We start from the raw sequence: 27,656 nt of genomic DNA, 5'->3' as shown, positions 1-27,656 counted from the left end.
CAACTTGCACAACTAATAATATTAGCAGTAAAAATCTTTACTGATATATGATGAACATTTCAGTCGCAAAAAAAAAAAAAAAAAAAATTTAGAGATTTATTTGGATAGTGAAACTTTTGAAATGTGATCTGTTGTAAGTGAGATAGTATGACTTTATGGGGGGAATGAAATATAAATATTGTCATCAAGATGGTTACCTATAGGCTAAGATAAATGTTCCTGATAGAAATCAGCTTTAAGGCCACAAAAATAAAAGTGTGTTTTATAAGTTTTTGTGTTTTGTTTTTGTTTTTTGACTGGCCTTAAATTTATAATAAGTTTAGAAAATTTTATGTACATGGCCTTCAGTACAGACGCTAAGTTTACGGCAGTAAATTACTGATACATTTGTCTTCTGATATATTTTTATCTTAAACGATTTTATTAGAAACTTAAATTTTTTTCTTTTTGGCCTTTAAAAACAAGACATATTACACGTACATATATACAAGTAAAAGATTACATGTCCCCCCTTTTTTCAGTCTGTTTTTTTTATTAAAATCATTATAACACCTTGATTTGCAATTTATCATTCAATGGGGAGAACAGACACACCTGTTCTTATTGGACACTCAGTATTGCCCAATTTTAAATCTCTGAACATGGATAGATGTTTGCAGGCTAGCTTAGTTAAAATTGAGCTGGGCCATGGCAAAACCAACATAATGCGTTTTCGACCAGCATGGATCCAGACCAGCCTGCGCATTCGTGCAGTCTGATCAGGATCCATGCTGTTTGCTTACAAACCCTATTACAAGTAGAGAAACTGATAGCAAAACTGATAGAAAACTGTAACAAGATACCAAAAAATAGAAAGTTTTTCAGAAATAAAAATGATAGCATTTCTGAGCCATTATATGCTCCTTTAAGATTAATATACAATGTACAATTAAATGATTAGGACTAAGATTTTTTTTAAACGAGAATGTGTGATCGAAGGTTGACTGTAGAATGTATTAAATTGATAGGTTTCTAATGACTGATCCCCCTGAGGCTATATACTATTATAAGGTTTGAGCTAACTACATCTATATATTTGTATGTTGTTATATAACAAAATGTAAGAATGAGCCTCACTAAACAATGGATTCAACACTTACATATGACTGTAAAAAGGTAAATAATTTTTTTATTCCAAAATGTGCGTAAATGTTTTGTTTTTCACTTGGGGTCATTTTGGGGCAGGGGCGGAGGTAAGTTGGATTGAAAGATAAATTTGCATAAAAAGTTTGTTTTTCACTGCGGCGGGTCAATGAGGCAGGGGGAGGGGGTAGTTGGATTGGAAAAAAACAAGTTGCATAAAAATTTAGTTTTTCACTGCGGGTCAATGGGGCGGGGGATTAGGGAAGGGGTAATTGGATTGAGAAAAAATGTTGCATAAAAGTTCATTATAAATCATAGCAAAGGGAAAGTACTGATTTTACTAAATATCTTGACCAAAAAAAAAAAAAAAATTCATATCTAAATTAATTGTATGATGAATTTAGTTTATTGATATATGGTACTGACTTAAGTTGTTTGCAAATTTTTAACAATTGTTTAGAAAGTAATGTGAGCAATTTCTCTACTATTATTTTTAAATAATGCGAGTTTAAATTAGGGATGTCATCTGGAGCCGAAACGGCCATCCGGATATCCGAATCAAACATCCGGATACATCCGGATGTTCGGATCGTTGTTATATTCTTAGATGTCTGATATGACGTAACCATTTCTTCGCGACCTTTTTCAAAGTGTAGTATTTCGTTTTTCTTCCTTTTTAATTGAATGATACATATCAAAAATCTTCCGTTATTGATTTTATTTCTTCTATATGGAATACGACTAGCTTTTATTAATAAATTTAGTGCGTGTGGTACTTACGATTTCAAATGAAATGGAAACGAAAATCGCCGCCGATTGTCTGAATTCCTCAATTAGCGCTATAGTACGCAATAAGATTCGCTCACATTTGTGAAAACAAAATAATACCCGTAAAAATTAAATATAATGTTTCCATTGTTCAATAACACGCATACAATTTACACACGATGACCTTTGACACGCGTGTAGCCGGCTTTTCAAAAGAATCTGCCAATCTTTGATGTTTACCATCATGTAGCCCCCAGGCTGTTTGATTCGAATCATCAAAGAAAGTGCCGAAACTTACATGAATTACACACATTTTAAGTGTTCATAAGTGAAAAAAGAAATGTGAAAAAAAAAATGTTTTTAAAAAAATGCACATGTTTGATTAATACTAAAGGAGAAAGTTATTTTGTCGGATAATTTTCGTATCAATTTCAATAAAAGCTTTGATAATTAACATATAATTCGTAAGTGAATTTCTTTATTTGCTTATTTTATTTCTGCAGATTTTTCAATGTCTAAAAATAAGGAGTCGACGGGTCGGTAAGCCGAAATATATATAAAAATAATAACCTAATTAAATATTTAAATTTGGACATAAAAAAATGTAACATCGTTGCCGATGACAGTCGCACGGGACTTAGAATCTTACAAAACTTATTTTTGATTAACAACATGTGTCATAACTGACTCCTAATTATTATAGTAATTATTGATTTTTTTGTGGACTGCAGAGGTTATGATGTGTATTGTCAAACTAAGGTACAATATACAATATGGTGTCAACACCATGTCTACGATTATCTCAACGCATGTAATTATCACATTTTCTCAATATTTTAAAATACTTTATACGAACATCCGGATCAGAAAATCGGCTCCGGACACCGAATCGTTATCCGAACGTTCGGATATCCGGACTCCGAATGACATCCCTAGTTTAAATGCAGCCTAGATTATTTTTCGATTAATTTTGTCAGTCTGCAGTCCATTTATTTGACACTCATAATAGCAGTCAATTTATATATTCACTATATTCAACTTAAAAACAAAAGGACTCAGGTGAACGCAGGAAGGATCCAACTTGATTATCTAAAAAGATAAATTTCATAACGTCAATAAAATTTCGGGCAGTTAACCAAATAAAGACTATCACTAGGAAAAATCTTTCTTTACCATAGCGAAAAATTCGCTCATTCGTGTAATTTGGTTTTCTCCCATCACGGTACTCGACATTTTATTCATGACCTGTATATGTTTAATAATATAGATACCCACGTACAATAAAGATCTTCATGTCGTATATCATGTCATTTTGTAAATTTTCTTACTGTTAAAGGGAAAAAGTAAATATTATGCAAAATGGTACATTCTGATGTGGTTACGTGCGTATAATTTAACTGTACAAAAAAATACGGTAAAATATGATAGCTATGTTATGTATGTAGGAAATGTGAATAAATTAAATTTGGTGCCAGCTGTTAGTTAATACGATTAGGGACGGGTATTGTTGGACTATTGATGTTTTTGCCGTAATCGCTCATAATCGTGATTTTTGTAACATTCTTTTTCGTTCGGAAACATGTAGAAATGAATTTATGATGTGACAGCTGTTTTGAAATAATGTATAGTTTACAAAGTGTGATGCTGCATTGATATTTTCATTGTGGATGAAAAGGCTATATAATTGTGAAGAAAATTTGGAAAAGCTTCTTAAAAGTTATTAATGTTTTAATAAATTGGATTTTAGTGACATGGTGGCAGGTTGTTGATTTACTTTTGTGTTCTTAGTGCATTATTGTTATTCATCACAAATTTCTTTTCAAAATGTCTAAAAATTAGAAAATTTGGTTTGACCAGATTGTGGCTGACTTAAACTATAATTCCTTTCGACTTAATATACATAAAATATATATATATACATATAGCTACAGCCTATTTCATGAGTTTGATCGAAATTAATAACAAAACTTTCTAACTTGCTAAATATCTTAAATTGACTTTTCTGTTTTTCAATCTGGCAAAACTGTTTATCATTTTAGGTGAAATTTTAAGGGAAATATGTATACGGATTGAATACCCAAGTATATCTGTACAGACCATGATCAGACAGCATGGACATGCTGGTTAATATATGAATGGTCTGCGCTCGTGCTGATCTTGGCCTGCATTGTTCTATCAGGGAAGAGTCCAGCTAAGAATTAAATTAAGAGTTACAGCATTTCCTTATTTATTTAAGTTAGGTACAGATTTAATGGTGTATTATTTGTGAAACGAACTCTTGATTTAGTTTGAAATTGATATTATACATGTATAAATACATTCTGTTATAAAATAATATAGAATTATAATAAAATGTTTGATGCAAATATTAAATGTTCCCATGTACATTTAAGTGGTATGTATAACTAATGAGGAGGCTTGAAATTTGAGTCTACATGTGTGTTGTAAATATATAATTATGATATGACCTCAGTATAATGCCGTGTTTTCAGTCGAATTAAACTGTATGTAACTTAATGTACATATTTACCTTAGTGCAGTAAGAGTTTAACTCTGAATTAATTATATAAGGAATTAACCCATTATTGCACCAAAGTGACTTCATGTACTAATTTACATGTTTCTTGAGGTTGTTACTCATATTTAGATCGTTTAGATTCTGATGGTTACTAATTTCTGGATATATATGTTTTTCCACAGGACTAAAAAAAAGAAAAACAGGAACTTCAAGGTTTTTTTTCTTTCTCTTTTGTATCAATTTGCTTACTGGGATAAATCGTTCTTGCCATTAACTGATATGAGTGTTTTTTATGTTTTTTCACTAATTGGTAATTCGCCTCCTTTCACTTTTATATAATGCAGGAGTGAGTCAATGTGGTATATTTGTATTGAGATGTTACTCTACATGTGCAGTGTGGCTGTTTGTGTTAATTGTTTTATTTCGGGATTGAAAAATTGGAAAGAAATGAATGTTGCGGTTTATTATTATTTATAGATACAGGTGAATTTTAGGTGGTTGTAATGTATACTGCAAGGTTGGATATTTACATATTTTGATTAAATTTGGACATCTCATTATCATTCAGTATTGTATTATATGAGCCGTGTCACGACAAAACCAACATAATGGGTTTGCGACCAGCATGGATCCAGACCAGCCTGCGCATCCGCGCAGTCTGGTCAGGATCCATGCTGTTCGCTTACAAATCCTATAACAAGTAGAGAAACTGATAGCGAACAGCATGGATCCTGATCAGACTGCGCGAATGCGCAGGCTGGTCTGGATCCATGCTGGTCGCAAACCCATTATCTTGGTTTTGTCATGACGCGGCTCATATATCCTTTATCCTGTCAAGGTTTACAACATAAGGTGAAGTTTATATTATTTTGTAGCCTTTTCTAATTTTCAACGTTGAGGAGACATAAATTGTTCAAGAATGGAAATACATCATTGAAATTTATAAGGAAATACGTTGCTTTACTCGGTATTGTATAATTTTGTATGAAAACTGCATAAAGACATTTTATATTGTATTAAAGTGCTATTAAAGGTGTCAGTGTTTTAGACGATCTTAAAATTATTACGACAGGTGTTTCTTCGATGTGCTTTATCTGTAAAGGCAGGGTTTTTTTTTACTAACAAATTGACACCGATAGTCGGCGTCTTCCCCTCGGTAAATAGCCAAGTTTTTTCCCCAAAAAAATTCTATTTTTCCTTTAAACTGGATCAGATTTAATAATTACATGGTTTAAAGTATTATTTTTCTTCATTTTATGCAGGATAAACCACCAATTGTTGTTCAAAATAACCAAAAACATTGCAGGAAACTGCAAGTACTGTCTCAATATGGAGGCAGCCATTTTTTTTCTTGGCTATATCCTGTACTGAACGGTACTATTTCTGGAAATCAGTTGCTATCAAAATATTGTCATTTTCTTGGTTATTTTTAGTAAAGTAATATATTTTGTACTTCTTATTATGAAAATGACTTATATGGAGCTAAAGTGTGTCACAGATACACTATTATACCTATACTGTATTAACTTTCATACAAAAATAGATGTATAAAAACCATTCACCACCATACATATTAAGAAAATATGTTATACTGCAAAGAATATTTTGCATGATGATAAAGTTTTTAAGGGGAAAAAGATATAGTTGTAACTCTCTACTATGTAGTTAAGTATATAGTATAAATAACGTCATAATAAAGTTTCCCCAAATTGACTTTTTTCGTATATTTTTTCCCCTCCCTACCAGCGTCCAGCGTCTTCCCCTTTTCCTAAAAAAAACCCCTGAAAGGAAATAACAAAAGCCGGCACCAAATACAGTGACAGAAAAAAAAAAACAATTGAAGGATTTAGAATTATAAACGAAGCTGTTGATAGTTGCATTATATTCGTGAAAAATTAAAACATCGGATCTATACTTTTAATTTCTCATTCAGGAAAAGAAGTGATTAACTAATTGTACTACAGTACCAAAACCTTTCAAATTTTAAGTTTGGAGTTTAAATATATTGAAGGAATATTGTGTGAAAATTTTTTTACAAAAGGTCATTCAGTACGGCCCTAAATGGCTGATCTGTATCTATGGACATGTGATGTCATAGTGACACGTTACCATAGCAACTGTGTGAAATCTTCGACCAATGGATTTTTTGGATTTTGGGGATGAGGACGATACAAGTCAGATCCCTGCATTTCAAACTAAAGAGCAGTAAGTATTTCAAGTTTTTATAGAGTAGTCTCCCTTTTTTTTCAAAATCAAAATGGTGGAAAAAATCTTTGGAAATGAAAAGTCGCAACATTTTAGAAAATGTTCTGACTTACTTTCTATGCATAATTTGAAATTTTTATGCAGTGATTATAATTGTGAGTGAAACATGCTTTAAGTGTAATTATTTACATGCTTTAGGAAGTAACATATTCAAAACTGTAATCACAGGTACGATTAACTCCCTTGATTTAGTTTCTTGCTAGAAAAAACGGTGGAAAATGAAGAATGTTTTTAATTATAATTATGAATTGTCTATAAACTAGTGTGTTACAGTAGCCAAGCAATGATGAATTTTATGTGTTCTAAAAGTCTGAAAATTAAGTTATATTATGATTGGTCAATTTGAAACCAGATTGTTTTAAATCAGCCAATCATTTGATTTTTAGACTGGTTACTCTGTGATTTGACTTAAAAAAAAATAGACTGGGCATCAAATTATTTTAGATAAATTATATATTATCAGCTGAGACAAAAGGTTGTATTGTTACCTAAAATAGACCGCCTCCGTGGTCGAGGGGTTAGAGTCGATGACTTCTGAATCCAGTTACCTTTCTGGTGTGGGTTCGATCCAAGGGAGTTTAGCATGGAGGAAGGTAGTCTAGTACTGGTGTAACTCTCCAGGAACGATGGTTAGGAAACTACCCGCCTATATGACTGAAATACTGTTGGGAAAAGGCGTAAAATTAATGAAACAAACAAACAAACTCAGCAGGTTAATTCCAATTAAAAATTTAGGAGGACTTAACCCTTTACTGCGCTCATAATAGGTGACCATAATTAATTGACTAGATTATTTTATAGTTTTAAATTGTTCATGTAATATAATGTTTTTTGTTTTTAAAGATTTCTGAAATTATTTTGGCGCAGATTTATACAATTTTATCAACCTGTATTGGCCAGTGCTGATACTGTTTATTGTCAAAAATATTTGACATTTTTTCAGAGGTCAAAGTGGTCATAAAATCTTCTATATATTGCTGGTATCATGAAATTGCTTAATATAAACATGGACATTAACTTTTATAACCAACTTAATTTGATAGAAACCACAGCTAGTATATAGTACTTTAGATGGCTGTAAATGACTATGTGTTTATATAGACAAGGTGTTTGAACATTCATCACACCTGATTATTATTTAGTAATAAAAAGAAAGTGTCATACACTTAGATAATTATATAGAAATATAGAATGATTTTTTTTTAGTATATATAAATTTATGACCTGAAACACATAATTCTTATACTGATAGTCAATGAATAACTGCAACCAGCCTATAGTTATGATTACAACTCAGGGATTCATTTATCTTTCCTTCAGAAAAAAATAATGGTACTCTCTACATACAGTTCAATTGGGAAAAAACAAAATAATTATTGATTTCCCAAATTTTCCCAATTTTTACATGAATTATCAATATAGCCCCTGAGTCTTTTAAATAGAGCAGAATTTCTGAGTTAACTGCAGTAAATATATTCCCCTGTGAAAATAAGTGTCATTATAGTGTAACTTAAATTCATGAGTTTACCTTGAACTATTAATGAATGTTTATGGATTCAAAATTCTTGAATATATTTCATGAATATGCTTAAATTCATGAATAATATTTGAATATGCTTAAATTCATGAATATTTCTTAAATATGCTTAAATTTATGAATATTTCATGAATATGTTTGAACTCAATATGAGATTTTTTTCCGAGATACTCATAAAGTATAGTTTTGTGAATAGTTAATACATTTTCTTGAAGTAAAATGCGTTTTAACAAGAAAATGGATTTGTTCATGAACACTTAATATGAACTGTATAATTATCATTATATTCATGAATTATTCATGAACATGATTCTGAATCTTATGAAAGGCATGAATATTTCATAAATTATTTTCTTCTTTATTGTCTCATATTCAATTCCAGGGTATTTATGCACAGCGCATAAATATTTTCAAAATAAAATTGGTTTCACTCATTATGAATTTTCATGAAAATTTAGTGAAATATTCCTGTATTAGTAAAGAAGAGCTGGATAATAAAAAGTTGGACATTATTATAAACTGTTATATTACATTATGTATGTTACGACATCAAGTCTGTTTAAATAGATAATTGTGTCCCCCCCCCCACTTCCCTTCCCTCAAACCAGGTTTTTCTTCAGATTACAGGAAGCCTATTTTATGTAGGGATTATTATAGACTGCAAAAAGTGTATATTTCAAAAAACAAAAATTCAAGTTGACTTTTGATTCCAAGCAGTATCAAATACCAGTACATGCATTTGAGGTACATGCATTTGAAGTATAATCGCCAATTTTTAAAAAAAAATAGAAATATGAGAACATAGTGCATTTACTTACATTGTATACACCTGGTGATATTTTGTTATGTTAAATGGTGCAATGTCATATGTATTACATGCACAAAAACGTCTTACTTAACATACAGAAAAGTCATATTGTATGATCAGGAATGTCATTTCCGGCCTTAATTTACAGCATTACAGTACATTTATAACTGTTGAAAATATAGATAAAAATACTACACGTACATGTACATGGTTATTATACATTTTTATTGAGTATACAATACAGAATTCTAGTGGACTAGTACACAGCTGTCAAACCTATATTGGACTAGGTGCTAGATGTGTCTGATACAGGTTTTGCAGCTGTGTACGATTGCAATAGAATCAGAATTGTTCTCAACCAATGTTTAATGTCAGGTAACCTCGTTATTTTACACCACATTTTTTTGGACAGAATTTTGTTACTTCAATTAAAATAAGGATTTGATAAGAATATTGGTCTCTTAAGCTGGTTAGCTTCCTCATATGAAAGAATCCAAAGTCCCTGTCATTAGATTCAAACTTACAGTAGTGATAGGCAAGGGCTTTGAAGTCAACAACCTTAACCACTCAGCCACAGACACCCCACCCGGTCTGACCAGTTTTGAAAGATAATCTATTGTATAATTATGGTATTATTATGTCACTAATAGATCAACAGTTGACATGATAATTTGTATTAAAACTTCAAAGGCTGAATGTTAATGCACAATGGCATGTTTTTGTATTAAAGTTTGTCAGAATAAAAGTCGTTGACTACAATAGTCACAGTGACCCAAGCAGTTCGTTATCATGAAATACAATTATTGAAAACTTCAATATTAAATATGCTGGAAAGTGGATATTCAAAGCTGCAGACAAACTATACAAGACTTATTGACTCATGTTTTGTAGAGGATTTCTGAGTCATGTGATCTTGAATAATTAATCAATATTCTCTTATATTACCAATATTCAAGAATATTCAAATTGGATAATGTTGCACATTGTCTTGCTTAATAGGACTACAGGAAATGATAGTGCATTATTTTTTATCCGAGATTTAAATCTATTTATACGTTTTCTTACAATTTTGTTGGTATAAGACTATTCAGTGGTTAAAAATTCTCGTAGAATGGATCAGGCTGATTATTGGCCCTCAGCTGTAAAGACTTAAAAAAATTCCCAATTTTGTCAGCTCAACTTTTTTTGCAAATTTATATAGTTTACAATATGGCTTTAGATTTGTTGAAAACCATCATTTATGTATTTTCACCACTATAATTATCATTGACATTATAAAAACCAAGGGCCCTTGATTTATTAAGGGAACTAAGGGCCAGATGGGGAGGTGAATAGGACAGAATTCAGTATGGGCCACAATAATCATGAATCAATGCTTTTAAAGGCCTTAAAGATTTAATTGTTAAAAAGGACAAAAGTTATTAAAGCGGCATGCCTCCAGATTAGCCAAAATATCAAAAGTAGAAAAAATATACTAAGATTTTAGAAAAAAGTAAAACAATTCAAGATTTAAGTAATAGGTATTATTGTACATGCTATGTGTGATTAATGATTGATTTATCAGTATTTTCTATCATATTCTACTGTGTTACTTAAATAAAAAATGCATTAAAGGCTTTTTGAAAAATTATTTTGACATCATTTTGCGTGCGTTCAGTGTCACTGCTGTTTGTAAATGTGTAAATTGCTTTCTTTTTGTTTCTTTCACAATATTTCTATTTCAAATATATTTTGAAAATTTTCATGAAAAACTAGCATGAATCTGGAGGCATGCTGCTTTTAACTTGTACTTAATTAAATTTTGAAAAAAGTTGACACAGAAGAAGAAATTTTACAGGGTGATCTTTGACTGGGTGATATTCAGCTTAAGGTGACCTTTGTGTTTTGAGGATGAAATCTTTTGAAAAGAGATACACTTGTTTGGACTCAGAGTTGATTTTATACTTGAGTTCCTGTTTAGAATAGGAGGGATTATCTTCGCTATTTAATTTTGGATCATGTTATATTGATGAGAATGGTATACCTTGTATGTTATCTTAAAAGCATCTGTTTGACCTTGATTAGAACATTTGTATGGGGTTTCATTATGAATATTTAAGATCAAAAACACTTATTTGTTGTGTGCTTTTAAGTTATATATCAGGGTCTTTCAAATAGATTGTATTTTAATGAAAGACCCCGAGGTTATTATGAATAAAATATTAACTTGTTGAATTCTGTAATAAAGAGTTGCCTTAAAAAGCTATTAGTATAGGACAGTCACTTTAAACTACTCTGTTAGCTGCTATAACTTGTTCACCATATCAAAACTCCTTTTTGATACAGTATAAAACTTATATATTAAAGGGATACTCAGGCAAATAAATGACAAAAATATCAAAATGATTTAATGTACTCAAATCACGCTAAAATGACATTTTCTAAAGTCCCAGCATGAAATTCTGTATAAATTCTATTTATTTTGGGTTTGAAGCGTAAATATATCTAGATGTATTGAACGAAATTTAGACGCCGACAGAATCACCGAATAGTTTTAAAACAAGCCATGTGACTTGAACAAACCCTGGAAGTTACAATAACAGATTTTGTGGTTATTGAATGATTGAAACAAGTCTAAGTCATTCATTTGACATGTTCTTTAACGTTTCCATAGTTCACTGTGGGAACTTATGTGATATCTTAACACTCTAACCTGACCCACGCGGGTCAATTAAGTTAGGAAGCCAGCATTTTATTCTTTATAAGGAGAAAAGTTTTGTTCCTATGACTGCCTAGTTTATTTATTTTGAGGACATTGACAGAGTAATGGATGAAAAAATCAAAACGATGAAATGAAAATTTTGCCTGTGTCTCCCTTTAACTAAACCTAACTTATATATATATGTATTTTTTTATCTTTTATATTTTCAGATTAGAGAAAGAGTATACTGCTTTAAAAAGCAAAGAAAACGAAGATCAAATTGAACTAAGGGTAAGTTTAGACGAAGACTTTTCACAATTCTTTTATGTTGTACAGCCAAAACTTGAGAATGCTGGTAAAGCAAATATAATTCTCACTTAAAGCATCATGTCTCCAGATGAGTAAAAATATTTCAAGAAAATTAAACTGAAGAGAAAAATATACTAGGATAATGATCTTATGAAAAGTAAAAAGATTTAAGATTCAAGTAATAATTTACATGTAGTGTGAGATTCATTAAGGACTGATTTTGAAGTATTTATCACTATATTTTATACAGTGCTACTTATGAAAACACAGTGTATGTTATTTTGAAGTATTTTAACCTGACTTCTTGGTAATTTACATGGATTTCCAGAGCTGTTTGCAATGTGTTCATTATTTTCTTTGTTCACTATACAATATCTTACTTCTGTATACTTTTTAAAATATTCATGAGAATAAGCATGAATCTGGAGGTTACAAAGCTGCTTTAAATTATTGATCTGTAATTTACTACCATTCTATATTGCTATTGCTTCCATTCAGGATTTAAACCTCCTTTTAAAAACTAATGACATATCCAAAAGTACATTGTTAATGAATAAAATAGAAATTAGACACATTAGAAATGACACAACAATTGCTGTTTTAAGCAAACATAACTCTTGCATTACTACCATTTATTACTTCTATGCAGAATTACCTCCCTTGTGAAAAAAATGGTTATTTCAACTAATATTTCATCTTTCTTTATATATTTCATTTCATATATCATATATATCCTTAAGTCAACAGTTATGTTTGACTTCATGTAATATGAGCCTAATAGTTGAGATAAATTATTGCCGTTTATTAATAAAACTTTTCAATTAAGATTTTTTTTTAAAAATGTCTGTACTGGTTTTAACTGGTTTAAATTTGTATCATATTGATTTTCATAGTCTGTCTTATTTGTTGACAAACATCATTGAAATTGTATTCTTAAACCATTTATCTGCTAGAACCAAAACTGATTAGTCTTAATCAATATCTGCTATGTTGAACCTGAGGCGAGTCTGAACATCTGTGCTGAGTCTGACCAGGCCGTATAATGTTGGCAGACAAACTACAAAATTTCGTCTTGATATATACCCCCTTTATTGATAATGCACAATTCCAAAAAATTTAAAGGCAGACAAGTCTATTTAAGAAATAGAGATGGTTTAGGGTTACAACATGATATGTCTAACAAGATCAGTAAATCATGTGGGCAAACCTCTTGAAATGTTTAACAGTTCAGTTTTACTACAATATATGAACATATATGAACATATAAACCATTTACCTGCTTAAAAGAGCCATAAGAAATTTAAAGCCCAAGCTCAAGCGTAGAGCTAGGCACGTTTGCACGTCAGTGCAGTCTGATCAAATTTTGGTAGCTCAATTTTGATATTGAAATCCCTTAAACTTTGAATGGACTGTTCCAGATAACAAAGCAGGGCAAATCCATTACATAAATGCATCAGGTTAAGGTAGTCTGGTTCCCAGCGTAATTCGAGTCTAGTTCCCAGCATACTTCCAAATACATATGAAGGGGCAGGTAATCCAGACTACAGGTTAAGATTTAATGAATGAATGAATCACTGCCTTTTATAGCAAGTGTATAAATGTGATCAATATGTACACATTAATGTTTGTGTTGTGTGTGTTTACCCAGTATAACACATGGAAATAAAATACCTAAAATGCTCAAGACACCCTTATTTATAGTGTGTTATATGTAGGGCTTAAGCACACTAGTTTGAATTCATATTTAGTTCAGTTAAGGAGTATTTATTTGGAAGTCAATTTCGTATTGTAAATTTGGTTGTTAAAGATAGTATTGAAATCCAATACCACAAGTGATTTTATAACTGGATCAGAGTTACCTGTAGGGATGTCAGTGGAAATAGAGGTATTTATTGATATTGAACAATGGTGCACAATATTAAATCATTTAAAAGAGGCAACAAAATTTTTTAAATTAGTCTTGTCAATTGTACTATAATCTAAGGTTGGTTGTCAAATTTTGTGCTATAATTGTTTCTAAACAAGAATGTTACCTTCAGACTTTGTAGCTTATGACTTAAATAGACTAAATGATATTGTCTTCTTTTTTCAGAGATTACGCACAGAAAACCGGCTTTTACGACAACGAATTGATAATCTGGAAAAGGTAAAACAATATTTTGTTGTCTTAATTATTAGCCCTTAGGCTGAGAGGTCTCACAAAAATCTTTAAATACAGCTTGGTACCAGACCAGTAACTGAGTACATTAGCTTGGTACCAGTCCAGTAGTTGAGTACATTAGCTTGGTACCAGACCAGTAGCTGAGTACATTAGCTTGGTACAGACCAGTAAGCTGAGTACATTAGCTTGGTACCAGACAAGTAGTTGAGTACATTAGCTTGGTACCAGACTAGTAGCTTAGTACATTAGCTTGGTATCAGACAAGATGGTGAGTACATCAGAATTTTGTCAGATACCTGGTTAATTGATGGCACCATTTATGTATTTGACTTTATGCAAATTAGATAAAAATGAATTTTTTAGAAATTAAGCATACACCATTTTTATCAAGCAACATTTGCATTCTCTTGTCCCAGTTTAAACTTGTTTAGATTAATATTTATTGTATAAAAGTTGAAAGGGAAACATGTTTTTCAAATGAAAACATATTGACAAGCTTTTGAAATTCGTAAAAATAATTTTGTTTAGTTTTTGGAAACGGCAGTCACTTATCTAGTGACAGATGATTGTTATTAAATAATATGAGCAGCGCCATGACAAAACCAACATTATAAGTGCGTTTGCGACCAGCATGGATCCACACCAACCTGCGCATCCGCGCAGTCTGATCGGGATCCATGCTGTTCACCTACAAACCCTATTACAAGTAGAGAAATTTAAAACGAATAGTATGGATCCAGACCAGACTGCGTGGATGCACTGTGAGACTGGTCTTGATCCATGCTGGTCGCATATGTACTATGTTGTTTTTGTCATGGCACTGCTCATATGGTATGCATTTTAGGAATCAGCATCGCTGGCCGATCGGCTGATCCAGTACCAGTTAACGCGAGCCCAGGAGGCAGAGGAAACTTACGCTCTCAAGAATGAACTGTCTCTAATCAAACAAAAATACTCACTCTCACAAAAACAGCTTAAAGACGCAGAGGCACTTCTAGGTGATATCAAAGAAAGGGTAAGTGCGATGATTGATAAACTTCTCTTAGATTTAATCTGTTTATCAATAAATAAAGCAAGGGTTAATATAAAGATTGATAAACTTCTCTTTGATTTAATCTGTTTTATATCAATAGATAAAGCAAAGGTAAGTATAAAGATTGATAAACTTCTCTTGGATTTAATCTGTTTTATATCAATAGATAAAACAAGGGTAAGTATAAAGATTGATAAACTTCTCTTGGATTTAATATGTTTATCAATAGATAAAGCAAGGGTATAATGTACTTGCCCAGGCATAAGATGTCACCTTCCCTGATATTGTCCTTTTTAGCTCGACTTTTCTAAATGAAAAGGGGAGCTATCCTACTCGCCCCGGCGTAGGCGTCGGCGTCGGCGTTGGCGTCACACCTTGGTTAAGTTTTTCGTACCACCCCACTTTATTTCAGAAGTATTACAAGTATGGCTTTGAAACTTACCATACTTGTTCACCATCATAACCTCCATCTACAGACAAGAGTACATAACTCTGTCAAGGTTTTTGACAGAATTATGGCCCTTTTTTGACTTAGAAAGTGTATTGAGCTTGGTTAAGTTTTTTGTACCACCTCACTTTATTTCAAAACCATTGGAGGTATTGCTTTGAAACTGACCATACTTGTTTACCATCACGACCTTCATCAACAGACAAGAGGACATAACTCTGTCAAGGTTTTTGACAGAATTATGCCCCTTTTTTGACTTAGAAAATACATTGAATATGGGTAAAATCCACTTATTGCCTTAACCCTTTGAGATATTGCTTTGAAACTTTTAATGCTATTTCACATCATTACCCCCATCTGTACGCAAGAGAAGGTAACTCTGTCAAAGGATTTGTTTTAAAAATTAAGGCCTTTTATCGACTTAGAATCTTGGTTAAGTTTTTAGTACCAGTCCACTTTTTGACTGAACTGTTTTGAGATATTAATTTGAAAGTTGGAATACTTGTTTACAATCATGATTCCCAAACATGTCCAGGAGAAGGTAATTCTGTCAAAGATTTTATTTGAATTATGGCCCTTAACTGTCACTAAATATCTTAATGCTCATGGCCATTGTTCACTTTAAAAATACAGAGATTCTTGTATTGCCTTTTACTGCAAAAACTTTTTTTATTGGCAAGCAATAAAAAAGTCGAGCGCGCTGTCTTACGGACAGCTCTTGTTTTCATTACCTTAAGTTCTGAGAATTATAGTTGATTAGATGTTATTTCATTTTACCATTATATTGATGCTAAACACACTGATTTCTTTTAAAATATTATACTTTGACAAGAATTATTTTTGAAAGAACTAATAAATGCCTGTTTTAGAAAATAAACAGTCTTAACTGATGTTGTTTTCTTTAAACATGATGTGACTGGGAATTATTTTTCAAGATAAGAAATTCATTTGATGAAGGTCTACATCAGCCGCTTGTGTGCAGAATTTTGGATCTTTCGCTAACTCCGTTCTCCCAGAATGATTATTCTAATTGTGAAAAATGACCCAAATTGGGCTAAGAATAGCCCAAAAGTATGATTTACTGTTTATTTCTGAGTCCATTTCTTATTTTACTTTTGCATACTATAATGCAAGAAAATAAATATTTATTTCCAGTCTAACATGTTAATTAAAAGAGAATTGATAAAAATATGAGCGTAGACTTAGATTTCCTTACATGATGTCATATTTGATGTCATATGACGTGTAATCATTCCTTTTGCATGTTGTTCATATATTATCATGTAACAGATTTCCTATTTATTTTATAGAAGAATAGTGTGAAAAGTGGTAGAAATGTATATAACGCAAATGTCTTTATTATACTTCTACGCGTGTTTTATGTGATAAGATGTAATATGACCAAAGCTATAAAACAATGTTATTGTTCTATTTTTAGACACAATGTAATTGTTATATTTTTAGACACTATGCAATTGTTCTATTTTTAGACTGATAGCATACACTCGGCATCGTCTCTGGACGAGGGGGAGGCCCAAGTTGTGATTCAAAGCTTACAGGAGGAACTAATCATGGTGCGGCTGAGAGAAGCCGAGAACTCTGACACAATTAAACGTCTACGAACCAAAATTGATGAACTTGAACAAGTAAGATAACTCATAAATTTTGTTGAAGTACATGATTGTCATTGAAGTCTCTTTATCCAGGGGCTATGAATCTTGAGTCCCACTGCAGTATCAGTATTGAAGCCTCTTTTTCCAGGAATCATGAATTATAATTCCTGTTGCAGATTCATCCATATTCACTCTTATGGCACCTGTACTGTTTGTCATGGAAACAGACCTGAGTGTGGTCCAAATAATTTTCAAATTTTTGGTCACAATAAACCTAAGATAATTTTGTCTTAACCGAGACCTTTGTAGCACATAGAATCTGATGTATAATTGCACTGGTGGTGTGTTAGTAACTGTATTTTTGTGAAGGTGAATGGTAATTAATGCATTTAAACTAATATCAACACATGTTGTACTTAACTGTACTTACAAGTTGCTCAAGTGACTTGAATAAAGTTAAAATCAGTGAATTTGTCGGAAAAAGCACATAGGTATATAAAGGGGATATTGATAGAGTTACAGTCAATACTGAATTTATTAAGCAAGGCAGATAGAATTATGTTTTGCTAGCCTTTGGTGATAATATTTTTTGTTCAACATGTTCAATAAATTAAGGTATGATGGTAAAGGAATGTAATATTCTTGTTTTATCACATATCGAAATTTAAAACATTTTTCAGTCAGAAGGAATATTGTTTTATAGACATGTTTATACTGTAATGCTACCATTATTGCTTATGTTTATGCCATGTGTTTGTAAAACATTATGACATCACATCAAAATATACTTTAGTGCATATGTTTATGCTATGTGTGTGTGTAATGCATGACATCACATCAAAATATACCATTTGCCTGTATGTTTAGGCTATGTGTGTGTAATGCAAACTGACATATCATATCAAAATATACACATGCTATATGGTTTTTACAGGGAGAGGAGGGAAGCAAAAGTTTTTTTCTTCCCCTCATTAAATTGCTAAAACTCTTACTATACCCAAACTGGTTAAAACTTAAAAGAAATTTTCTAATCTAGTAAATTCTCTCAAACTCAAATTATTTCAGTTGAACACTCGTCTACAGCAGGCCCCTAGTAATGATGTTCAGTGTTTACAAGAGGAACTTATTGCCGTCAAATTACGTGAGGCAGAGGCAAACCTCTCACTAAAGGAAATGAGACAGATTATTACCGACCTTGAGTCTAATTGGCAGGTAAATATAATCTTGATCATCAAGAATTTGTTATGTATAAGGTAGTCTTATAATTTGTTGTGTGTAATCATTTTAATTGATATTGTGACAGTGTTGGATTTTAGCAAGTTCAGTCAGTGATGGTTAAGGTCTTTGATTTCAAACTACTTGACAAAACTGCTGTGGGTTTGAATCCTGACAGGGACTTTGGATTTTTTCATGTAAGGAAGCTAGCTATACAGCTAGCTTAGGGGACATCGTGGTTCTACTCATGTGCCTGTTCGTGCCTGAAATAATGCTCAGAAGGGCAACTGAGGTCTTCCTAGGCACTGGAACATCATCATATGACTTATACTGTGTTGGTGTGAAGTAAAACCCATTCAAACAAACAAAATTGCAATGGGGTTTTAAATGTCTGTAAGAAATTTTAGAAGCCCATTGAGTATTTTGTATTTAGAAGCTGTTGTCCATGACTTAATAGGTTTGCCTTGATATGAAGTTTTAAGATTTGCAGGCTGGCCTGGCTCTATACTGTTGATGAAGGCAAATCACTTTCCATTATGGCAGGTGAAAGAAAAACAAAGAAATGGTTTATCTAACATAAAGACATACTTGAGTAATGTCAAACTGTTTCATAGCTTACCTTTATTGGACAATGTTACCACTAGTTATTTCCAGGATTGACCTGCCTTTCAAATAAAACTGTAAATTGAGACTTTAAGGGATTTCTATATCAATGTGTAAAAAATGAGATACAACAGTGACAAGTGAGGACAGAGCGACATTTGAGGACAGAACGACAAGTGAGGACAGAGAGACATTTGAGGATAGAATGACAAGTGAGGACAGAGAGACAAATGAGGACAGGGAGACAAATGAGGACAGAGTGGCAAGTGTGGACAAACCGACAAGTAAGGACAGATGGACAAATCAAGACAGAGTGACAATGAGGGCAAAGGGAGAAATCAGGACAGAGTGACAAGTGTGGACAGAAGGACAAATGAGGACAGAGTGACAAGTGTGGACAGAGGGACAAATCAGGACAGAGTGACAAGTAAGCAAAGAGGGACAATGTGGACAGACCGACAAATGAGGACAGGGGGACAAATGAGGACAGACAGACAAGTGAGGACAGAGAGACAAGTCAGGACAGAGGGACAAATGAGGACAGAGTGACAAGTGTGGACAGATTAACAATTGAGGACAGAGGGACAAGTGAGGACAGAGTGACAAGTGTGGACAGGGCGATAAATGGGGACAGGGGGACAAATGAGGACAGACAGACAAGTGAGGACAGAGAGACAAGTCAGGACAGAGGGACAATGAGGACAGAGTGACAAGTGATGACAGAGCAACAAGTGAGGACAGAGGGACAAGTGGGGACAGAGGAACAAGTGAGGACAAAGAGAATATGAGGACAGAGTAGCAAGTGTGGACAGAGCGATAAGTGAGGACAGACGGACAAATTAGGACAAAGTGACAATTGTGGACAGAGTGGCAAATGAGGACAGAGTGGCAAGTTGGGACAGAGTGACAAGTTAGGAAAGAGGGACAAATGAGGACAGAGTGACAAGTGTGAACAGAGAGACAAGTGAGGACAGAGCAACAAGTGAGGACAGAGGGACAAGTGAGGATAGAGAAGATAAATGAGGACAGAGGGACAAGTGAGGACAGAGTGACAAGTGAGGACAGATTAACAAGTGTGGACAGAGAGACAAGTGGGGACAGAGGGACAAGTGGGGACAGAGGAACAAGTGAGGACAGAGTGACAAATGTGGACAGAGAGACAAGTGAGGACAGAGTGACAAGTGTTGACAGAGAGACAAGTGAGGACAGAGTGTCAAGTGGGGACAGAGGAACAAGTGAGGACAGAGTGACAAATGTTGACAGAGAGACAAGTGAGGACAGAGTGACAAGTGAGGACAGAGCAACAAGTGAGGACAGAGGGACAAATGAGGATGGATGGACAAATGAGGCCAGAGGGACATATAAGGACAAAAAGACAAGTGATATGTTAAACAGTCAGTCACTAATATGTTTAACAGTCAGTCACTGAGTAAATAAAACAGGGTATATGTGAAATGGTCTTGAATAGAATGATGAAATGGTCCCCAGATGTTAATTTTCAACATTCCTGTGTGTACATCACGTCTTTTGACACAATAGTTATTTATTTAAATACATAAAATGTTTTTTTTCATCCTAATAGAATCACCTTGCAAGTGTTGACCCTGTCTCATCCCCGAAGGAGAAGAATAACAAAAGTGAGCTGAAGTCTGAGCTGAAACGCACACAAGAAGAGCTTATGACGTCCAAACTCAGGGAAGCAGGTGCCCTGTCCCATTTGAAAGATGCAAAACAAAGAGTTATGGAACTTGAAACATCGGTGAGTAGTGATTTACTACATCTGTAAAACATTACTTTATTCACTGTATGAGTAAATTATGTTCTCGGTATGTGATCATTGTTTTCTTTTTCTTGTTTTCTCTTGACTTTAAGTAAAAATTAACATTTTGATAACAAATGTAAATGATAAAGGTTTTTCTATTGTTTGTTTTTTTAACCCTTAGGGCGAAAGTATTCAAAGGATAAAAGAGGTGCATGTTTGATTCTCTTTCACTTATTTTTGTGCAGTTAGTGATATACAATTAGTGATAAACAGTAAGTGATATAAAATAAGTGATATAAAATAAGTGATATACAGTTAGTAATATACAATCAGTTATATAAAGTGATTTATATACAGTGAGTGATAAGTAATCCGTGATAGACAATTAGTGATGTACAGTAAGGGATATACATGTGCAGTTAGTTATATACAATTAGTGATATATAGTTAATGATATACAATAAGTGATATACAGTGAGCAATATACAGTAAGTGATATGTAATCAGTGATAAACAATTAGTGATATACAGTTAGTGATATGTAATTGGTGATAAACAATTAGTGATATACAGTTAGTGATATGCAATTATTGATAAACAGTTAGTAGTATACAGTTAATGATATACCCTGAGTGATATACGATAAATGACATACACTTGTTATTTGTAGAGAATTATGTACAGTGAGGTAGGATGAGTGATATAAAATGAGTGATATAATAGGGAGAGATAAACAGTGGGTGATACACAATGAGATATATACTATATGGGATATATAATCACATCTCACTGGTAAAATTTGGGTATGTTTTGTATAGTAGCAAAAATTTAAGAAAAGGGGTTTCTGATTTTTTTTTTCAGAATCAAATCTGTAACAATCAGATAAGAAGAATGGATGATGAAAATAAAAGATTGAAGAGTGAAATTGAAGAGCATTCTAAGTCAGACGAGGAATTAAGTAAACAAATTAAAACTCTACTTAGAAAGATTGATGATTTAGAATCCAAGGTGAGTAGCTAACATTATACGTAAAAATTTGATAAAGAGACTGATCCTGCCTTAGAGAGGCTTTCAGCTTTTTCTGGAGGTTAATTGTGTTATTTTAAATTGTTTCATATAATTGTCAAATCAAAGGAAGAAACCTTAAAAGTGATATGATGCACTTTCAATTTACAAATTGTAAAAATTAAGAATTGAAACTGTTGCTGTTTCATTTTAATTTAGACCTGGACATTGATGGTAAGTATATCTCATTGGTGAAATATATCTTATATAATTTATATTATTTCATTGTTTCTTTGGAGAAATTATGAACTGTCATAGGGAGTGATATAGATTATATTTCACTGATGAAATATAATTATTTTTGAGGAGATCATATGGTAATGTATGATGATACTGGTCTTCATTATAATTGAAGAGATTGATATATTGTAGTGAAAAATATAGTTTATATCTCACTTTTTTAAGTCCTTATATTTCATTGTTAAATGTATAATATCATTATAGAGGAGGGAGGAAAGTATGATGGCTAGAATAAGAGAGGCCGAGAGTGACCAGTTAGTTGGTGAACTAAAACAGAAAATAGCTCAAATTGAAATACAGGTATGTTTTCTCTTTGTCAGTTAAACTCCTTATGTTATTTGATTTGTTATTTAAAAATTACATGCTTTTTGTTGTGACTTCATAACACAATCTGTGTCTGAATGAGTGATAACATTATAAGAGATATGAACAAGAAACTTAGTCACTAGATAGATCTCATTTGGTAGATGAGCAGTGCAAAAGAACCGTAACTTGCCTTGCCTAATTTTGGAGTTATTGCCCTTTATTCATTTATTCACTTTGAATATTGTGCTGAACATAACTTTGATACTATAAATGATATCAACAATAAAACCTAGTTGGTAGAAAGATCTCATTGAGTAGAAGTGCAGTGCAAAGAACAGTAACTCTATCTTTGCCTAATTTTGGAATTATTGCACTTTGAACTTTGTCCGAGACATAACTCTGAAACTATAAGAGGTGTACTTTTCTGTGTCCAAAACCTATTTGGGGAGCATCACCTGGTTCAACCGGCTATTGTTTTTGGGGGGGGGGGGGCTGGGTTTTAGGCTGCAAGGGCACCTGAGTAAATCAACCGATGTTCTGTAAGCTAGCTATTTTGGACTACATGGAAAGAGTTCTGAGAAAAAAAATTAAACCAGACAGCTTGTATAACCACGTAATAGGTGGTTATTATACATTTTTGTGGGATGTCGTCTTAAATTTTATATTTACAAAGTAAAGAAGGAACACATTTGTATAAAATATGATATATCATCTCAATATCTCTTGATGTTAATATATTTATTATACAGAGAGAAGAGGTGCTAGCTGCAGATCAGTTAGAATCCAAGGGAGGTAAACAAGACCTGGAGAACACCATTTATGATCTTCAGGAAGAGGTAAATCAAGAGTTATCTTTCTTATTGAAGGAAATCTGTTGTAATGTGAACTCCTAAATCATACAGTGTCTTACCCTAGTTCTTAAATCCTATAAAAAATTTAGGCACAAGTTCAGGGATATAGAATGTTAAGATGGGTTATAGATTACAATCATGTTATAAACTGTTACAGGGCTCGACATTAACGGTTGTCCGACTGCCCGGGACAACTAAAAGTTTGGTCCGGGCAAGTTATTTTGAAAAGCACTTGTCCGACAGGGCAAGTGAAAATAAAAAGCATCATTGACAAAATGCATGTACAAAATGAATAGAAATAACATCTTTTCATTTATAAACATCTTTAAAACAAAAATACACCATGAATTATTATCAATAATGTGAATATACTACGGTCATGTACATTTGTTGATATAGGAAACGGAAGCAAAAATATGAGCATGCGCCGCGGTAAGGTAATTTTCTGTTCTAATAATAGACTATATCTAATTTTGTACAAGGTAATTCCCGGGTTATGCTGTTGTTTAAATTTTGATGTTTGCATGTAAAGATATCATTGAAAATATGTAGATAATCATATTGATCTTTAAATATAATTGTTAAATAAAGTTTTTGCATTAAAAATGATTTATTGTATAATCTAATATAACAACATTATGAACTTAGTAAACAAAGACTCGTTTACGGCTGTTGACTTGATGATTGAACGGGGAATTTCCTTACCGCGGCGCATGCTCATATTTTTCCTTCCGTTTCCTATATCAACAAATGTACATGACCGTAGTATATTCACATTGAATAAACAGATGAACCGATGTTTTAGAAAAACTACTAGAGTGGGTGGACCAATGCTCGGCGTAAAAATACAATAGTTTAGATTAAAAAAAATAATTGGCGTCAACTTACCTTAGTGTTATATGTTCATTTTCAAGACCGATGATATTGTTTCCAATAACCATTGTTTACATTTCGCTGATCACATAATGACGTATTTGGCGGGAGCTAAATATAGCCCGGATAAACAGGTGCGGTTTAAGTGAAATTGTACCAAAGCTCGGCGTACTGTACAAAGTGGTCCAGGTTTGATTTTCGAAAGATTTATTTTCCAATGTGATGAAGATAACATATTTAATAAATTGTAACAAGCAATTTAGTTAATAAATTTATTTTTACTTTAGTTTTTGCGCATTTTACAACCCCTGTATGCATGTCTCATAAACTTTCAAATATTGTTTTCTTTTCAACCTTTTTTCGAAACATAACACGGACATTACACATATAACTAAGTTTGAACATATAATATCAATGTAACAAACAGTTCATTAAGATATAAAATGTATTTTTCCAAATAAAACAATCAGTATCAAAGTCTTATCAGAATCATGTCAGACTGTGCAAATCTGTTATCATATCTATTCCTCTGTTTTTCGACAGGTATTACATAGCCACAAAGTTTCACAAACAAGACTTATATCTACGTCTGTCTGTTCAGAGGAAGGAAGGCATTCATAGTGATACCAGGTATCACACCTATCACATCCAACCCAGTACAACTGTCTGCTGGTCATACAAATTTCACAGACACCATCGTCGGACATAGGATCAGCCACCACTGCTGTACCAGAGACACACTCGGGCAAGGGAGATAAAGAAGTGGATTTTAACTGGCTTTCAGCAGATTTAACTTTCTTTAAATGACCTTCAGACTTTTTTGTATGTTTAGATTCAACAACCCTTGCCTTATCATATGTGGTTCTGCGTTTTTTGGAAGGCTCTAGTGCTGGTGGTTCTAGAAAAACTTTAGCAAGACTTTCGGGTACCATCCCGATTTTAACAAGCATATTCGGAACATGGCCTGAAACTGGTGCATCTTTTGACACATCAGTAGTGCTAGATGTGGACTGAACATTTTTTATTTTCTTTACAGGACCTGCCAAAGCCTTAACAGAAGACTTGTTATAGGGGTATATTCCTGTGGCAGAAAAAGAAGCAGCAACAGTTGCAGGCGTAATCCTGTTCATAGCCTGGTGCAAAACCTTTGGAAACAAATGCCGAGGCAGAGATCTAGTGACAGCATAACCAAGGCCTGACAAAATTTCACTTACCTTTGCTTTCAAAACATGAAAATACCCCACATCTAAAGGTTGCAGTAAGTGGGATGAATGGGAAGGGAAATACAGGAGATCAATACCATTCTCCATAGCTAGGTTTACTACCCTACCTGACACATGGGATAAGTGGTTGTCCATGATTAGCAAACAAGGTCGTCTTTTTCCACAGAACTGGAGAAATATTTGCTCAAACCACAGGCAAAAGAGATCTGTGTTAATGAAACCAGAATCTGTGGTCTCGAACAACCAGTTATCAGGTAACCCATCAGAGAAGGAGGCCCTGGGAAGATTTTTAGAAAAAATGATTAATGGTGGCAGTGTCTGGCCAGAAGCTGATACTGCAAAATTTACAGTGACGTGACCAGACAAGGACAGCTGTACTTTAAAAGCTTGTCTTACGCCTTTCTTGGCTACAACAGACTTATCAGAACTTGAAAAACTACCACTAAAACCCGTTTCATCACAATTGAAAATACGCGTGGGATCATCATAGAGAGACAAACGTTTCAGGGTATTATCTAACAATTCAAAGTACTGGTTTAACTGTTCATTAGTGATAGAAGCTCTAGCTCTATCAAGGCTGTGAGCATTTCTAATCGAAAGTTCTGGGTGTCTTTTGAAGAATTTCCTCATCCATTTGTTTGAAGGTCCTTTCTGGGTGTTTATAACAGTATTTCGACCTGAGGCCATAATTACTTCTCTTGTGAGGTTTCGAACCATTTTCTTTGACAGAGGAAATCCTCTTTCAGACATGTAAAGTATATAGGAAACAAGTGTTGCTTCCTCCTCTGATGTTATTATTGGTGTACGTCCAAAAGAAGTATCTAACCCTCTGTAACGCCCTCTGGTATGGTTCTTCAGTGTGGATTGAGGAATTCCATACAAGTGGGATGCCTTGTAGACAGATATCCCCCTCTTTACTGCGGCCACAGCTTTTGCCATCTGACCACTATCGTGAATTTTCTGTTGTCGTGGCATTTCTGAATCAAACAATGAACAAGTTGCAAATAGGATTTAAATCATGATTTATAATTCTGACTGGACACTACGATAATAAAGCAGGATAAAAAGGTGCGGTTTAGATATTTTTAGTTATTTTTTCTGTGAATTGTTGTAAAATAGTTTATTCGGGTTTATCGTTTAAGAAATAAATTTGTTTTAAAACAAATAAAGTCACAAATTCACATTTCTAAAGACTATCTACTGCTGAAGTACAAAAGAACAGGGTATATCTATGTTAATATGCATTGTAGATGGAGGGGTCCGTATAAAATTAAATCCATGCTGTTTGTTAAATTTAAACTGTGAATTTTTATAAGAAAACATGAAAATACATTGAAATTTGATTTCTCTTCCTTATTAATAAAAAAAACCTTAAATTTTTACCTGTTTAATGGCAGATATTGTATGTAAAACAAGACAACTCGAGATCGGTACGGAATTTATTCAGACCGTCGTCTGCTATACCGTGGTCACGTGACTTCGACGGAAGTTAACCGCACCAGGATAAAATCGCGATTAATGTAAATAAAAGAACCGGTGACCTTAATTGGGTATTCTGTTAAATATTTTTAGATATTCGTACAGAAAAACTATTTTACGCCGAGCATTGGTATACGCCGAGCATTGGTCCACCCACTCTAAATACAAAAAATATTTATGAGCTTGTTTGTTTTTCTGATTTATACATTTTTACCATTTTTAGGTCAGGACAAGTAAGTCTTAGGTCACGGGCAAATAGTTTTAAAAACTACTTGCCCGACAGGACAACCTGATTCAAAAGTTAATGTCTAGGCCTGCTGTTACATGTTTAGTTATTTGATGCTCATTCTGAAACACCAAACAAATTTTAAATTGAATAAAATAACCTATTATTTTATTATTTGGTATGACAAAGAGGTTTAAGACAATAACCGAAAACTTTGTCTGCAAGGGATAATTAGGAGAAGAAAATTCAATCATTAAAGTAATTTATCTGTACATTATATTTTTGTAAACTTTTTTAGATGTCATCCATGCCCTGCCCCCTTCTCCCTCTTCTCCATTCCTCTCAGCACAGACTTATCTTTAACAAAGTCAAAAACAAGCACTTCACTTCATACTTTTAAGTTATTTTTCACCCACCCTTAATTTTTTGAGTATAGGAGAAATATTTTTCGTATTTTAGAAAGAAGTTATTATTTTATTTTCAGCATAAAAATGATAAGTAAATTATCATATGAGCCGCGTCACAACAAAACCAACATAATGGGTTTGCAA

At 33.0% G+C, this 27,656-nt stretch overlaps 2 protein-coding genes across 4 annotated transcripts in view; one reads left to right on the top strand and one right to left on the bottom strand.

Annotated features, from left to right (window-relative positions):
* The window catches only part of LOC132727842 (ecotropic viral integration site 5 ortholog-like), a 98,909-nt gene that overhangs the window by 65,210 nt on the left and 6,043 nt on the right, over positions 1-27,656 (top strand). For all 3 annotated transcript variants that reach the window (XM_060713432.1, XM_060713446.1, XM_060713439.1), the window contains 9 exons: positions 11,929-11,989; positions 14,100-14,153; positions 15,013-15,183; positions 17,140-17,295; positions 18,328-18,474; positions 20,663-20,839; positions 21,704-21,850; positions 22,352-22,447; positions 23,203-23,289. In XM_060713432.1, coding sequence (XP_060569415.1) covers positions 11,929-11,989; positions 14,100-14,153; positions 15,013-15,183; positions 17,140-17,295; positions 18,328-18,474; positions 20,663-20,839; positions 21,704-21,850; positions 22,352-22,447; positions 23,203-23,289 — 1,096 coding nt within the window. The remainder of the gene's footprint in view (positions 1-11,928; positions 11,990-14,099; positions 14,154-15,012; positions 15,184-17,139; positions 17,296-18,327; positions 18,475-20,662; positions 20,840-21,703; positions 21,851-22,351; positions 22,448-23,202; positions 23,290-27,656) is intronic.
* On the bottom strand, positions 24,113-26,656 carry LOC132727866 (uncharacterized). The gene has a single exon (XM_060713458.1). The coding sequence runs from the start codon at positions 26,373-26,375 to the stop codon at positions 24,699-24,701; it is 1,677 nt and encodes a 558-aa protein (XP_060569441.1). The 5' UTR covers positions 26,376-26,656; the 3' UTR covers positions 24,113-24,698.

The sequence above is a fragment of the Ruditapes philippinarum genome, unplaced genomic scaffold (assembly GCF_026571515.1).
Source record: "Ruditapes philippinarum isolate M1 unplaced genomic scaffold, ASM2657151v2 ctg83_1_1_1_1, whole genome shotgun sequence".
In the NCBI taxonomy this organism is placed as follows: domain Eukaryota; kingdom Metazoa; phylum Mollusca; class Bivalvia; order Venerida; family Veneridae; genus Ruditapes; species Ruditapes philippinarum.
The sequence above is the reverse complement of the archived record's forward strand: the minus strand, read 5'-3'. Positions and strand labels throughout refer to the sequence as shown.

Coding starts and splice junctions, on each gene's coding strand:
- LOC132727866 (XM_060713458.1), bottom strand. CDS start 26,375: ATGCCACGACAACAGAAAATTCACGATAGTGGTCAGATGGCAAAAGCT.